Genomic DNA, 15,416 nt, shown 5'->3' with positions numbered 1-15,416 from the left:
ATTAATAGAATCATGTCATCCATATAAGTAATTTTAATTGCTTACCTTCATAAATAGATATATTATTATTCATTTACTTCTTGAATTTCCAATGAAGAAGATAATACTTACATTTCAAATTGTAAAACAAAAATAATTCCCAATAAATTACAAGAGATTTAAATTTAAAGTTGATGATCTCTCTACCTTACCCCTTCCCCCCCCCCCCCCAAGGTTTTATATATATTTACTAATTTATTTGTTGTATAGTAAGTAATAATTGCATCAAGAATTCCATACAAACATATATTAAACTATTCGAAGTTGATGATCTCTCTACCTTACCCCCTCCCCCCGGGTTTTATGCGTGACTTAATTGTACTGTATTAAGCCAGTGTAAACAAGCTAGCAATATGTATATAGCTTACAATTAGCTATAAATTGAAACATTTGGGGTCTTATTAAACATAATTTTCTACATTGCTATAATAATAATAATAATAATAATAATAATAATAATAATAATAATAATAATAATAATAATAATAATATGGTTTGAGATATTTTGCGTAATCCTGGTGAGGTTGCTGCCCCTAAACTCATGAAGAAATTGACAAATATATATTTCACAAAGATTACTACTTTTACAGAATCTGCTTACTCGCTATCTCATCGGCAATTTGCATTGTGGAAATCGCAGCAGGGAGATCACACCTCTACTCGGTTCAGGCGGTCCCTAGTTTGGGGTTGGGTCAGACGATGAATGCTAAGACATACATATATCGATGAAACTCAATAAACCTTAAACATTTTACGTATGTTAAAATCTTTCATGCACAACCCTATTTCACTAGAAAATTTTATATAAAAAGATGCCCCTTCACTTTCTCTTAGTTTTCTCTTTATTTTATCAAACAAAACTTCATATTACATAATTAATCGCAAACTCTATCGCTCAATTTTGTAAACAAATGATATAATTATTTTTGCCCTCCACATCTTATTTTCTTCCTTTTCCCAAATAAATTATAAAATCTGATAGATATTATATTTAGGATAATATTTGTCGCATATTAGAATATATTAAATGTATATTGTGTATGTTTATCGTATCTAGGATTCCTAATGTAATTAGGCATAGCGTTGTAAACTCTATATATTTGATCAATGGTACACACTCCATATTGAGGAGTTTTTCCGAAATCTAACATGGTATCACAGCTTAGGTTTTAGATCTCAATTTTTTAATTTTTTCCATATTTCTTTGGTTTTTTGTTTTTAATTGGTATTTATGTTTCATAACCAATCACATCTATAATAAACAGCCAATGAATTAAAATAATGTATATTTATTGGCGGAATAATAATGAATCTAAAAGATTTCCTTTTCGATTTATGTGGCAACTGGCAACTACATGTGTTAACCCTTTGCATGCAAAGAACATATCTAAATTATGCTGAAGTTAAAAACTGAAAAAAGTATCATGTACATTAGATTATAGTTTCCACATATTCATTAACTTCTAATTGAAAAATCAACATGTACCTAGTTTGCGCTAACTTCATTAATTTTTATCGTCGACATTGCCTTTATTGTCGCTTAACAGTTGTTGATCCTTTGTCGCTATTCGCCAACATATATACTCACAATGTTACTAGGTGCAAACATATTGATCACACGTTTGATTATGCTTAAGTAAGCAATGAAATATTTTCAACCTTGTATTGAAAGAATTTCCACATTCCACATATTTAGACAACTGACTAAAGGTTGATACAAACTTGCATGTATTGCACGCTTAGGGCCTGTTCTCTTCTGTTGAAATTCAGTTCAGTTCAGCTCAGCTCAGTTCAGTTCAGTTCAGTTCACTTCAGCTTTTAATTTACGTCTAATGATATTGCTAATGATATAAAACCAAATTTCATTCTTTTAAACTCTTATTACAACGACGACGACGACGACAACAACAACAACAACAATAATGATAATAATCAATAAGTAATAAATAATAATAATAATCATCAATAAATAATAATAATAATAATAATAACAATAATAATTGAAATACTACTACTACTACTAATAATCAATAAATAATAATAATAATCATCAATAAATAATAATAATAATAATAATAATAATAATAATAATAATAATAATAAAAACAATAATAATAATAATCATAAATAATTAATAATAATATGTACATTTGTATATACACATATGTATAGTAATAAATAATCAAAGATCACTAATCCGTAGTTAAAAATCACTAATTAATAAGTTCAGTTCAATTCAGTTCAGTTCAGCTCAGCTCAGTTCAGTTGAGTTGAGTTTAGTCAATCGGAACAGGCCCTTAGTTATTACTTTGAGGTTGTTAAAAATCTCAAATTTAATATGCTTTGATGTTGATATTAGTCGTTTTTAGCATATTGTGCTCCATCCGATAAAGTTTCATACGTTCATCTGCAAAACCCTCAACCAGCTTCCCTCTTTTAAAAGATCCTTTCTAACTTCAAATTCGTCTTCTTTAACCACATAAACAAAACTCTCAAACCATAAAATCAATCACAAAACCTAATCAACCAACATTCAAACATCACTTCACCATTACACAACCCCAACATTCACACATTTCATGCATAAAAATGTCCTCATATAAACTTTATAAAAACAATCTTATCTCTAAATTAATCCCTAATATTAAGATCTCAACCTCATTTAATCACCAAAATCAAGGTAATAAAAAATAATTAACATCAATAATATTAGAAAAAAATAAAAAAGAGTTGATAAAAAATAGAAAGAAAGCGAAAGTATCGAGTCAACCCTTGAACCAATGCAAGAACTAGTAGAAGATTTTTTCACTCTACCTGGACTTCCTCATGACTCTCTCACTTTCTCTTTCTAACTTTCTCTCTCTATTATCTTCCTTTGATATCAACATTATTATAATAACATTATTATTATTAGCATAAAAACATTATATTATATGATAATAATTATTTTATTATATAGTTTTTATAATTATAATTATTTCTTTCCCTCCTATTAACATTTTCTCTCTCCTCAATTCATTTTCTCTCTTTTCTTTCTCTCTCTTCCCGCTTCCATTGAAGGAACCTTCACTCTTTCTCTCTCCTCTTCTTCTTCCTTAATCTCTGAAACTCCCACCATTTTTACACCTTCCATTTTTCTTCTTTCTCTCTCCTCTTTCTCAACTTCATCTCTTCAACTGAAGCAGATTGAGTTTTTTAATCAAAAACCCTAATTAATTAATTTATCACTGAGAAAATCAATTTTATTTTGATACTCTGATATAGTTTGGTTTTTGGAGATTGAATTAAGGGAGGATAATTTGTGGGCCGGTTTTATTCATGTCATTTTGTTCGCGCACGAGTTCGTTCTCGATTTGATTCTGATTCGAGTGAGAGTATTAAGTAGAGTTTATTTGTTTTAATCAACGATTTGATAGTTTAAACGTTGGTTTTTGGTTTTTTTACATTGGTTTTCAGAATTTTAGATCGATATATATTTCATTTGGATTTTTGGTTTGAATCTTTTTGGGAATTGGAGCTTCATCAGTTTAATCAAGGTATGATTACATTTATGCTGATATAACTTTTTGTTTTTATGGTAAATTTGTGATTTTGGGAATCCCCAAATTTGATTTTTCTTTTTTTCATATTTTTTTTTGTATAAATTTATGTATTGTATATTATTTGATTATTATGATATTTTATGCTGGAAATGATTGAATTAATTTGAGATTTTATTTTTTTACAAGATTCAGTTGGAAGTCCCAAGGAAATGATCGGTAATTGTGTTGACTTCTGCAAATGTGAGTTTATTGAGTTACAGCAGATCTTTTTGTTGTTGTTTTAAGTTTTTCTGGAAATGATAGTTGCAGTGTTTAGTTAATTTTTCTTAAAAAATTTTGTTCAAATTTCAGTGTTTTAGTCTGTGAAAAATCGAAAATGGAGGCGGGAAGTTCACATGTACAGCGTATGGCGGTAGGGGGCGTTTCAAACGGGCTTTTTCCGGTCCTGGCTCCGGTTCTTCTTATCTCAATTGGGTATATCGATCCTGGGAAATGGGCGTCCTGTATCGATACTGGTGCTCGTTTCGGGGTTGATCTTGTGTGGTTTGCATTTGCCTTTAACTTAATGGGAGTTTTGTGTCACTATTTATGTGCTCATATTACTGTGATCAGTGGAAAAAATCTTGCTCAGGTATAATTTTTGGCCACTTTAATTATGTTCTGCATTCTTATCCTTGCCGGTTGTTGTTTGTGGCGAACCGGAATTATACTTATTTTTGCTGATAATTTGATATGTAGTCTTTTGCTTCAATGTTGGGTGGTTCTCTTTTTATGGCACTTTTTGGTCTTCCCTTTGTTGACTGTTAAAAGATTTCAATTTTGGTGTTTGTTTGTTTTGCAAGTTTTTCTCGCAACATCTGCTTATTTATTTGTAATTTGTTAACTTTTTTATTATTTTTATTTAAATTTAATTATCTGTCGAATGGATTAAAGGGGATATGTTAAGTTTGGATTTTTTTTTTTTTTTTTTTTTTCAATTTTAGGGCTTTAGTTCAGAATCTTTCGAAAATAAAGGATAAAAGAAATGGGGAAAAAAGTAACATAATCTTGCATTAATTTGACTGCTAGTTTCAAATTCACTCTTGCGTACGTGCCATTGATTGTGATTTTTTACCTTTTTTTCCATGATGCTGAAGATTTGCAGTGAAGAGTATGACAAGCTCACATGTTTTTTTCTGGGAATCCAAGCAGAGCTGTCTGCCATTACTTTGGATCTTACTATGGTAAGTTAGCTTCACTTCATGTCGTGAAATATGATTATGCCGTCATGACCCTTCTTCGTGATCTGCATTGTTTACTACTTGTTCTTGTCTTCTCCCTTCCAGATTATTGGAATTGCACATGGACTCAACATGATTTTTGGCTTGGATTTATTCACTTGCATCCTATTGACTGCGCTGAATGTTGTGATATATCCACTCTTTTCCACCCTGTTGGTGAGCTATTCTACTTTCACATCCTTCTGGGTGGAGCTCAAAATTTTGACAGTATTTCTATTGCCAATCTTTCTTTATTTCAGGAAAGCTCCAAGGTTAAGTTCTTGGTAGTATGCTTGGCAGGAATAACATTTGCTGGCTATGTGCTTGGCATGCTACTCAGTCTTCCCGAGTTACCGGCTTCTTCGAATAGTTTGCTATCTAAGTTGAGTGGTGAGAGCGCATTTTCTTTAATGAGTTTACTTGGAGCAAGTGTCATGCCGCACAATTTTTATCTCCATTCTTCCATCGTACAGGTAATGTGGTGTTCATCTATTCAATATAATACTTTATGACTTTTCTGTCATTTAGTATTTCTTGTATGCATTTTCTTCACGTGTCTGTGACTTTATGATGCCACCAAATGGAAAATGAATGTAAAAAAAAAAATCCGTATCTTGAAAGTAGGGTTTGAAATTACCTTGTTATCAATGGCCTACTGATGACTTTGTTACAACGCAAAGGAGTTAGATTTGCACTCACCAATAAATCTATACTAAAGTAGAATCTTTTTTACCTACCAATTCACTTCTTATTAATATTTCAAAGTTTTTTTTAGTCAACTGACTAGGAAAAATAGTTTACAATTAATACTATACTACCTATTACTCTTAAAAAAAAGTATGCAACTACCTTATTATGTATCTATATAATTCACAGGAAAGCATCTTAAAACACACTATATAGATGGCTACTAGGAGTTTTTTTTTATTTATTTTTTTATTTAAGCCAATTGACTCGGCAAAATATTTTACAATAAATACTATACTGTTTTTACTCCTAAAAATATGCGACTACTTTTTCAGCTATCTACACAATTCATAATTAATCCATATAAAAAATAATTTAAATTCTATCTTGGAAATGATTAATCTATTTTATATTTTTACCAAAATCATTAATGACAACATTGTATCTTATGAACTTAAAATGGTACAAGTAATTTTTTTAGGCAACAACTAACGAACTCCCTAACTCCCTAAGGGTGTTAGATAAGATAACTAAAAGTAGAAATACTAACTTGAAATAAACATTAATTACACTGATCGACGTATGATTTTGGCATGCATTCCCAAATTAATACCATTTTAGGAACTATTTTGAAGGTTTATCTAACGCCCCGAGGGCATTTGTTAGTAAGATCCAGGTTATTATTGTTAATTGTACAATAATAAAATTACTCGTAACTTTTTAGATATATATTGTATTATATAAGTAAAAGTATTTCCTAAGCTGGATTATTTAGAAATATATTGTATTATACGAAGTAAGAGTATTTCCTAAGTTGATAGGGGAAGAGAGAGAGAGAGAGAGAGAGAAATAGAAAGATGAAGTGATGGACTGAGAGGTAGAGGGAACCATTAGCCAATAGAGTAAAGTTGCAATCATTTGGCAACTTCCTAAATGGAAAATGTTGTGATTAGAAGATGGAATGGACACTCATGGACCCATTTGGCGAGGAGAGGGGTAGAGGGAACCATTAGCCAAACAGAGTGATGTTGCTATCATTTGGCAACTTCCTAAATGGGAAATGTCGTGATTGAAAAAAAAACCCCGGAATTGAAACACATAGTTGAACTTTTTCTAAATACATGGTCCTCTACTGCCATGATTAGACTGTATGACAAGTGATAGAATTAGGGTTTTTGTATACTAATTAGACCAGATACTTACCTTTCATCTCACTACCTATGCCAGACTAAGTTACTATTTAACCTTTATCAATTTATTTCACTAATGTAAGCTTCTGGAAGGCAATATATTCTGTATCAGATTATAAGTAGGAAATTGGTGTCTAAACGTAATCTTTATCATTGGTTTGTGTAATCTTTAGAATATTGGACAATTAAGTAATGAAGCCATCCATGTTATATTGAGGAAGGTAATTAGAAATTGAGTGTTTCAACTAACTGCTTCTGCTTTTTGCTCATGATGCCATTGCATGCCTGGTTGAAATTTATTTCTAATTGTCATTTTATGTACCTTACATTATGCTGATGTTGTATTGTTTTATCTTTAGCCTTGGAGACTGTCCGTTGTTTTTTGTTTTCTGACTGTATTCTGTTGCAGCGATATCAAGGGCCAGTCTATGTGCAGAAGGGTTCGAGATCTCAGGATAATATTATCATTAGCCTCATTGTTTCTAGTGGCATATTCTTGGTGAACTATGTGCTAATGAATTCAGCTGCTAATGTCTTCTACAGCAATGGCCTTGGTTTGCTTAGCTATCCAGACGCAATGTCTCTTCTAGATCAGGTTTCTTTGTCTCTTGTGTTTTTTTTTTTAATCTCTCTATGACACTAATCCGTGCTTACTGAAGTCCTTATATTAATTAATGCAGGCATACAGGAACCCTCTAATACCCTTTGCCTCATTTTTGCTTTTGTTTTTGGCCAACCAAATCATGGCATCAAGCTGGGAGTTTTGTGGAGAAGGTGGGGAAACGATGTTGCACAACTTCTTCAACATGGATCTTCCTGAGTGGCTTCATCGCGCAACAATCAGAATTTTTGCTGTTGTGCCTGTACTGTTTTGTTTGTGGCAGTCAGGAGCTGAAGGAATGTACCATATGCTAATGTGCACTCAGGTCATGGTGGCTCTTCTGCTCCCACCTTCTATGATACCTCTTTTCCGAATTGCCTCATCTAGACCTATTATGGGTCTGAACAAGCTTTCACCTATTCTAGAGTTTGTTGTCCTTCTTTCATTCATAGGAATGCTTGGTTTAGAGCTTATTTTTGTAGTGGAGATGATATTTGGTGAGAGTGATTGGGTTGGTAACTTGCGTTGGAGTATGGGGATTAATGCGACATCTATGGCTTATGTTTTTCTCCTTGTCTCTGCTTGCATCTCGCTTAGTTTTGTGCTTTGGCTGGCAGCCATTCCTTTAAAATCCGCAACTTCTCGATCGGAATCTTCGCCTTGGAATTGGGACAGTCAGCAAGTTTTACCTGAATCATATATAGAGAGGGAGGAAAATGATGTTATTGAAACTAGGTTTCTTGACGAGGAACGTGTTAATAAGCCAGAATCTTTGCCGTTGCAGGAGAATTCCTTCTGTAGTCATCCAGACATGCCAAGTCCTAATTACGACATTAATCTGCCCGAAACAATTATGGATACTGTTCAAGAGCCTCATGCAACTTCTGTTGAAGAAAATTTAGGAGAACATATTCCTGTCGTCTCATCGAAATGCCATTCTGAACCAGTGCAATCAGCCGCCTCTGTTGAATCTGTGCCAATCTCCAGTGTTGTAACTAAGCCTTCTGATGATTCATTTATGGCATCTAGTCCTATGAAAAATGAACGAGCTAATCCAGCTGAGAAAATCTTGAGCGTTGAGGGTGACACAGCACCTGAAAAGGATGATGAAGGGGATACCTGGGAGTCTGAGGAATCATCTAAAGATATTCCTGGAGTTGGTCCACCAGCCTCAGCAGATGGACCAGGATCATTTAGAAGTCTTAGTGGAAAACATGATGATGGCGGGCCTAGTGCTGGCAGTCTTTCAAGATTGTCAGGGTTGGGCCGTGCTGCAAGACGTCAATTGGCCGCAGCCCTTGATGAATTTTGGGGACAGCTTTATGATTTCCATGGCCAAATCACACAAGAGGCAAAATCCAAGAAATTAGATAGAGTGTTTGGCTTAAACTCTAAGCCTCACTTGTCACTATCAAGTTCTGATTCTGCTGGGAAAGAGTATGGAATGCAGTTTCAATCTTTGGGAGGCAGAGTATCAGATAATCCAATAAATATGAATTTATATGATGCTCAAAATCAATTGAAGCTTCAACACAATATAGATTCAGCATATAGGGCACAAACAAATAAAGTATCTGCTGCATTATGGTCCAAACAGATGCAGTATTTGGACAGCTATGGGCAGAGTTCTAGTCGTAATATGCTTGATGCTGGGGAAAGACGTTATCAGAGTTTGCACGCCCCTCCATCTTCTGATGTTTCGGATCATCAGCCTGCAACTGTACATGGTTATCAATATGCCTCTTATATTAATCGATTGGCCAAGGAAAGATCTGATTATGCGGTTGGTCCTTATGCGACACTTCAGAAATCCCCATCTTTGGTCCCCAACAATTATAGAGAGCCTCTTGCTTTTGCTCTAGGGCAAAATACAACAAATGGATTTAACTCTGTTCAGTCATCTAGGATTCAGAATCTTGCTGTACAAAGAAATAGTGCCTTGCAATCTGACAACCTTCGTTATGATCCTTCTTCTGCAGCACCTTCTGAAAGTAACAGCACCAAGAAATATCACAGTTTGCCGGACATTTCTGGACTTTCTGTTCCTCTCCGGAACTTTTATGCATCAGATAGAAGTACAAGATTTGACAATCCTAACTCCTCTGTGGGTTTTGGATCATCATTTGGTCGGACTTCCTATGAACCATCCTCACTTTCAAGTACAAGATTGAGGTCTGTGCCCCCCCTGGCATTTGATGAGCTTTCTCCGACTATGGCATATCGAGATTCTGTGTCATTGAGATTAAATTCAGGGGCTGATGCAAATTCTCTTTGGTCTAAACAGCCTTTTGAACAGTTTGGTGTGGCTAATAAGCTCACTGATCTTGGAACTCAGGCAGCTGATAATGAGCCTTCCATGATGATTCCAGAGCCTCCTTCAGCTGCAGAGATGGAGAGCAAATTGCTGCAATCTTTGAGGCATTGCATTTTGAAGCTTCTAAAACTGGAAGGATCTGAGTGGTTATTTAGGTCTAATGATGGTGTAGACGAAGATCTCATTGATCGGGTGGCTATGAGGGAAAGGTTTGTATATGAAGTTGAGTCTCAAGATTTTAAACAATCACCTCACACAGGTGATCCTCAGTATTCGTATTCTGAGAGGAAGTCTGGTGCTACAATCAGGGGTGATGACATTTTTGCGAATATGATTTCTTCAGTCCCACAGTGTGGAGAGGGCTGTGTTTGGAAAGCAGATCTTGTTGTAAGCTTTGGTGTCTGGTGCATCCGTCGTATCCTAGAACTTTCACTAATGGAAAGCCGGCCTGAACTTTGGGGCAAATACACTTATGTTCTAAACCGTCTTCAGGTAACTCGTCTAATTTAACCTCAATACTTAGATTATTATCCTAATATCTCATTGTGCTCGAAATTGCTATTTATTACTGTAACTTGTTAATCATGATTATAGACACAATTGGTTTTATTTCCATTTTTGTTATTTGTCTGATCATGATTTTGGTATCATGATTTCAGATCTTGCTTAGCTTGGAGGATTTGGGTGCCAGATTTGCAAAAGTTATATGCATTAATAGAATGGAACCTAGTTAGTTGTTGGATATAGATATATTTTCATTGATGGAGGGAGTTAGAGAGAGGAGACTGACAGTATTTTTAGTCTAAGGAAACAGATTAGCTGCACTCTAATCTTGATTAATGTTTGAGAAAGGAATTTTTTTTGAGACTTATGTACATGAGCCTTAAGAGAGCTATAAACATGTCTCACAAATAGTATAATAGTAAACAAAGCTCATCTAAACATATCTACTCACTTGGTCAAATAGCATAATATTATTCCTCTCTAGTCATGTCATTCATATACAAGTAATAAACAAGAAGACTAATCAACATAGTATCTTTTGCCACAATCGGGACTTATGTAAGAAGTCTGTAGGTGTTCAAAAATTATATGCTGCAGCAGAAACAGTAGGACGCATTTTTTTTTCCCACCTGTACAGCCTTATTATCACTAATAGGAAGTCAGCAGTGTAAAATCAAGGGAATGCAATCAGAATAGGATAAAATGATAAGCCATCCCAAGTTTGGGTTGTCTTCCCATACTCGTCCTTAGTGTTCTATCTATTAATAATCCCTAGTTTTAGTTTATTTCAATTCTGATCCCCAACTGAAAATAACCCTTGGATAAACTTTCAAACAAGTCAAATTTCCACATAGAACGTCCTTTCCCAATTTGACGTATGTATTAGTTGTCTTATCTTCTTTTCCTTCTTCCTCTTTACCTCCCTCATCTCACTTCATTGCTTGCTCCCTCCAGTAATGCAATTATGCCTTGTCTTTCTCTGCTCTAAATTTGGCAAGCCTGCTACTGATCCTGTTGTCACTTTTGGCTGCTGCAGAGCTCTCTCCTCCTCTTTGTCATGCATTTGCTTCCTCCCTCTCCCCCTTACTGCTGGCCTGCTGGGCTGGCGGTGTTACCTTTTATCTGATAAATTCCATCTCCTGTTACCTCTTCTAATCACTTACCTATTGTTTGACAATTTCATCGTCTCTCTCTCCATATGTGGAAATAATGGAATTATGATTTTGAATTTGGTGTTTGGTTGGATGGGGGAAGGTTACCCCTGAGCTCCAAAATGGGTGGTGTTTGTTTCCTTTGGTTGTATTTAGGGTTGAATAGGGGCCAAGGTTGGTTTTAATTGCAAGGGATGGAAGAACATGGAGTTTGATAATGTGGTAATATTAGCAAGTAGGCAATTAGATAAAATTGATTGAACCAATATGATTTTTCAATAAAATTTTACGATTTGAACATTGATAGTCAAATGTACGAATGCACGCTGTTTAAATAACAAATGAATTATCTGATATATTTTCTGGATTTTTGCCTGATTTTTGGGTATTTTGTACATGTGATATTATTCTCCTGATTGTCCTTTGGTTATTCTAGATTTCTACTTGATTTTGAGGTTGGGTTAACATTGTAGGATAGTAGTGGTGGGTTGGGTAGGTTATGGCTATAATAGTGGGCTGGGGAAGAAAGCTGGAAGCCTGGAAGGTGTTGGTCGTGACTAGTGAAGGGTGCCGATGGGCCAGTATGTGAGCAGATAAAAGATACAGATGGAAAGGGAATTTACGTGTGTCATCAGGATCAATGTGGAACACATCCTAAAATTTGGGGTTATATAAAAATAAAACATGTGATTAATTAGGGACTCCAAACTTGGGTTTTATCTTTTCAATTTTTCCATCTCAATGTTAGCAAATCCCAAATCAGTTAGGTGATGGTATTATCTTAAAAAGTTAAGCTAATGTCACATAAAGGTTTCTATACACTTGGAACTTTAGGCTCCATGTACAGAATCACAGAAATATGAGTTATCCTATTGACCCCAAATAAGGTTATATTTAGCTAACCTGATTAAGGTACCTTATTACTTATTTCAGACAGATCAGAAAATAAGTTTTGTCTGTGTATACCTACTATCTGAGGTATTCTGCTTGGCTTGTAAACTGGATGCTCTCCCTTCCTTTTTGTTATTGGTGACAAGTGTCCATATTGCCTTTGTGCAATGTGTTGGGGTGTGGACACAGGAGGCTCATGTACATCCTTTGAGTCTTTCAGATGATTGCGTGTAATAAATTTTTTAACCATGCCTAACTTTACCTTGTCAGGGTGTTGTTGATGTGGCTTTCTTCAAACCTCGGTCTCCAATGTCTCCATGCTTTTGCCTTCAAATACCAGCCACATATCAGATGAGATCAAGTCCACCTGTTTCAAATGGTATGTTACCTCCAGCATCCAGACCAGCAAGCAGGGGAAAGGTTACATCTTCAGCAATGCTTCTAGAAGTAATCAAGGATGTTGAGATCGCAATTTCTTGTCGAAAGGGTCGGTCTGGCACTGCAGCAGGGGATGTTGCCTTCCCCAAAGGGAAAGAAAACCTGGCCTCCGTCTTAAAACGTTACAAACGTCGCTTATCAAACAAGCCAGTGGGAACATATGATAGCACTCCTGGATCTCGCAAGCTTTCATCCTCAGCAGCATCTTATGGGTCATAGCAGGTAATGGACACAGTCACTGTTTTCTGAACTGTGAACTGTTCATTTTTGGAAGCTAGTTCAATCTTTTGATCATAGCGATGGAGTTGTAACTGGGTTGATTGCCTATCCAGGCAAACCCCCTTGTGAATTGGAAAAGTCTTTGGTGGAAATCTTTTTCTTTTGAATCTCAGTGTATACATAGGACCGCATTGCTAGTTGTTTAAGTTGCCAAATGATAGTATGATGAATAGAGGTAGAGAAATTGGTACGCCATATGTCTGATAAACGATCAGTTGGCTTATACATCTATATGCAATTGGTTTAGATTTTCATAGCTGAAACTAACAATGTGCAGTCTTTGCCCCTTGCTCCATGATTCAACCTTACAATGTAAGATTGGTAGTTGATCCTATTCGAGTGGAGGACTGTAGTCATAGATCATTTATCCTTGATAGTAGTATCACTGCTTTCTCGCAAGGCTTACAGATTAGATTTCATAAATGTACGTCTGTATCTGCGTTTTTTTTTTTTAGTTCTTCAGCTTGTGTGATGAACCAGCATGTAACAGTTTCCACCCCCTCAATACATTCTTGTCAATCGACACCAAAAACAAGGTCAAATGACCATTTATCCCTTGGATTTGGGGGGTTTAATCTCTATGATTCTCTTATTGTTCGAATAAATTCTACGTTTTACTCCCGAAGGATAGGAGTTCTCAATATCTCATGTATTGCCTTTATGTTCAATGGCCAAGAAAATGGTTACACTCTTTCCTCGAAATTAAGAAAATAATTGGGGAAGATTGATAGAGAAATTGAAAAATCAGAATTTATATTATACGAGACTAATTAAAAAAAAAAAAGTAGATCTAGAAAAACTAGGATAAAATATCTATATACTACGAAGTATATGAGAAGAGAATTGATGGTTGATTTCACTGTATTTTACCTTTATTATTATTATTATTATTATTATTATTATTATTATTATTATTATTATTATTATTATTATTATTACTAGTTTTGTGCCCGTGCGATACCCGGGTTGTTTATTGAATTTTAAAGATAAATTTTAAATTTATATGTCAAATTTTAAAATATATCATTGATATAAAATTAGTTAGGAATTGATGTGCTTTTGTGGCAATTTGCTATCTAGTAGGCACATAATGACTAATAATAATGTTGGTGTAAGTGTTCGATTTAATACATTAAAAAAAAAAGCAAAATATAAATTAAATAAAATAAATGTTCAAAGTCCGTTGGGTTACCAGAACCTAAAACTTTGGGCAAGAGTTGAACATTTTTTGACTCGTAACATAAAGTGACCCAATCCGACATGACTCATGACCCGATCCTAATTAATAGGTCTATATAATAATAAGATTCTACTTGTATTAGATTGTGAAGTATATTATTTTAACCGATTAGTATATTATAAATAGATGTTTTACGCTTTAAACTACTCTCGGCCCTTTGCTACAAAAAATATTATGATATAAAAAATAAATCTATATGATAATTTTTTAGAATTATAATTTAATAATTTTTTTTGAAAATTATAATTCAATTTGTACATTTAAAATTGATATTTTATTGAAAATAAAACTCTAAACTAAGAATTTTATCCTAAAATTATATCCAAATTGAATTCTAAACTAACTTTTTTTATATGTTATGAAGTCTATTTAAATCTATCCAACGGACGCGACACTTGGCGAAAAGTTGAAACGCCAAGTGTCGCAGCTTCATGCCATGGCTAAAAGTTTAGCTTTATATATTAGTTATATGATATGATTGTTATTATTATGTTTTTTTTAATCTTTACTTATGAGTTTGTCTTATATTGTCTTTTTGACTATTTCACCAAATGACACTGAGCACTTTAATAATTCACTAAGTGCCATTAAGGTTTTCAAAATTCACCAAATGACATTGAGTTTTTAAAAATTTCACTGAGTCCCATTAATGACTAACAGGCGTTAATTTCGTTAGTCATTATGGTTAAATCATGACACATGTCATGATATGATTGGTTCATTTTAATAAATTATTTTAATTTTAATTAATAAAAATAATATTTTTTTTCTCGTTTTTCGTGACGAAATTTGTTCGGGTTAAGTTTTGGGCGTTGTTTTGACCCTTTATGGATTCAAATTAAGTTCGAAATTGGCAAAAGAAAAAAAATAATAAAAATACCTCGTTTTGGGTGTCGAAAAATATCTCGATTAGCGAGTCATTATTTTTAACCATGAAAATTGATCGGGTAAGGTTTTGGAGGTTATTTTAATCCATAATGGACTCAAATTAAACTTGAAATTAGCAAAAAAAAAAATAATGTAAATGCCCCGTTTTGTGTCTCGAGAAATATCTCTATTAGCGTGTCATTTTTTTTATCACCATTAAAATTGACCCGGTAAGGTTTTGCAATTTTTACAGTAATAAAATACGATCACACACGCAAAACAGGGCATTTACGTTAATTTTATTTACGAAGTCCAAGCTTATTTTGAGCCCATAAAAGGCTCATATAACCGCCAAAACCTTACATGGACAATTTACATAGTTAAAAAAAACCGACACGCAACTATGAATTATGA

At 34.0% G+C, this 15,416-nt stretch overlaps 1 protein-coding gene across 2 annotated transcripts; it reads left to right on the top strand.

Moving 5' to 3' along the window:
- The first annotated feature begins 3,043 nt into the window (after nucleotides 1-3,043).
- Nucleotides 3,044-13,277, top strand: LOC110682798 (ethylene-insensitive protein 2-like). 2 transcript variants are annotated; one of them, XM_021859141.1, is made up of 9 exons: nucleotides 3,044-3,575; nucleotides 3,774-3,821; nucleotides 3,933-4,212; nucleotides 4,718-4,804; nucleotides 4,907-5,017; nucleotides 5,101-5,313; nucleotides 7,127-7,312; nucleotides 7,398-10,124; nucleotides 12,449-13,277. In XM_021859141.1, exons 3-9 carry the CDS (start codon nucleotides 3,958-3,960, stop codon nucleotides 12,833-12,835), a joined length of 3,966 nt encoding a protein of 1,321 aa, XP_021714833.1. In that variant the 5' UTR covers nucleotides 3,044-3,575; nucleotides 3,774-3,821; nucleotides 3,933-3,957; the 3' UTR covers nucleotides 12,836-13,277. The 2 variants fall into 2 exon arrangements, with proteins under 2 accessions (XP_021714833.1, XP_021714832.1); XM_021859140.1 differs by having other exon boundaries at nucleotides 3,768-3,821.
- The last annotated feature ends 2,139 nt before the right edge of the window (nucleotides 13,278-15,416 follow it).

The sequence above is a fragment of the Chenopodium quinoa genome, unplaced genomic scaffold, assembly GCF_001683475.1.
Source record: "Chenopodium quinoa cultivar QQ74 unplaced genomic scaffold, ASM168347v1, whole genome shotgun sequence".
NCBI lineage: Eukaryota > Viridiplantae > Streptophyta > Magnoliopsida > Caryophyllales > Amaranthaceae > Chenopodium > Chenopodium quinoa.
The sequence above is the reverse complement of the archived record's forward strand: the minus strand, read 5'-3'. Positions and strand labels throughout refer to the sequence as shown.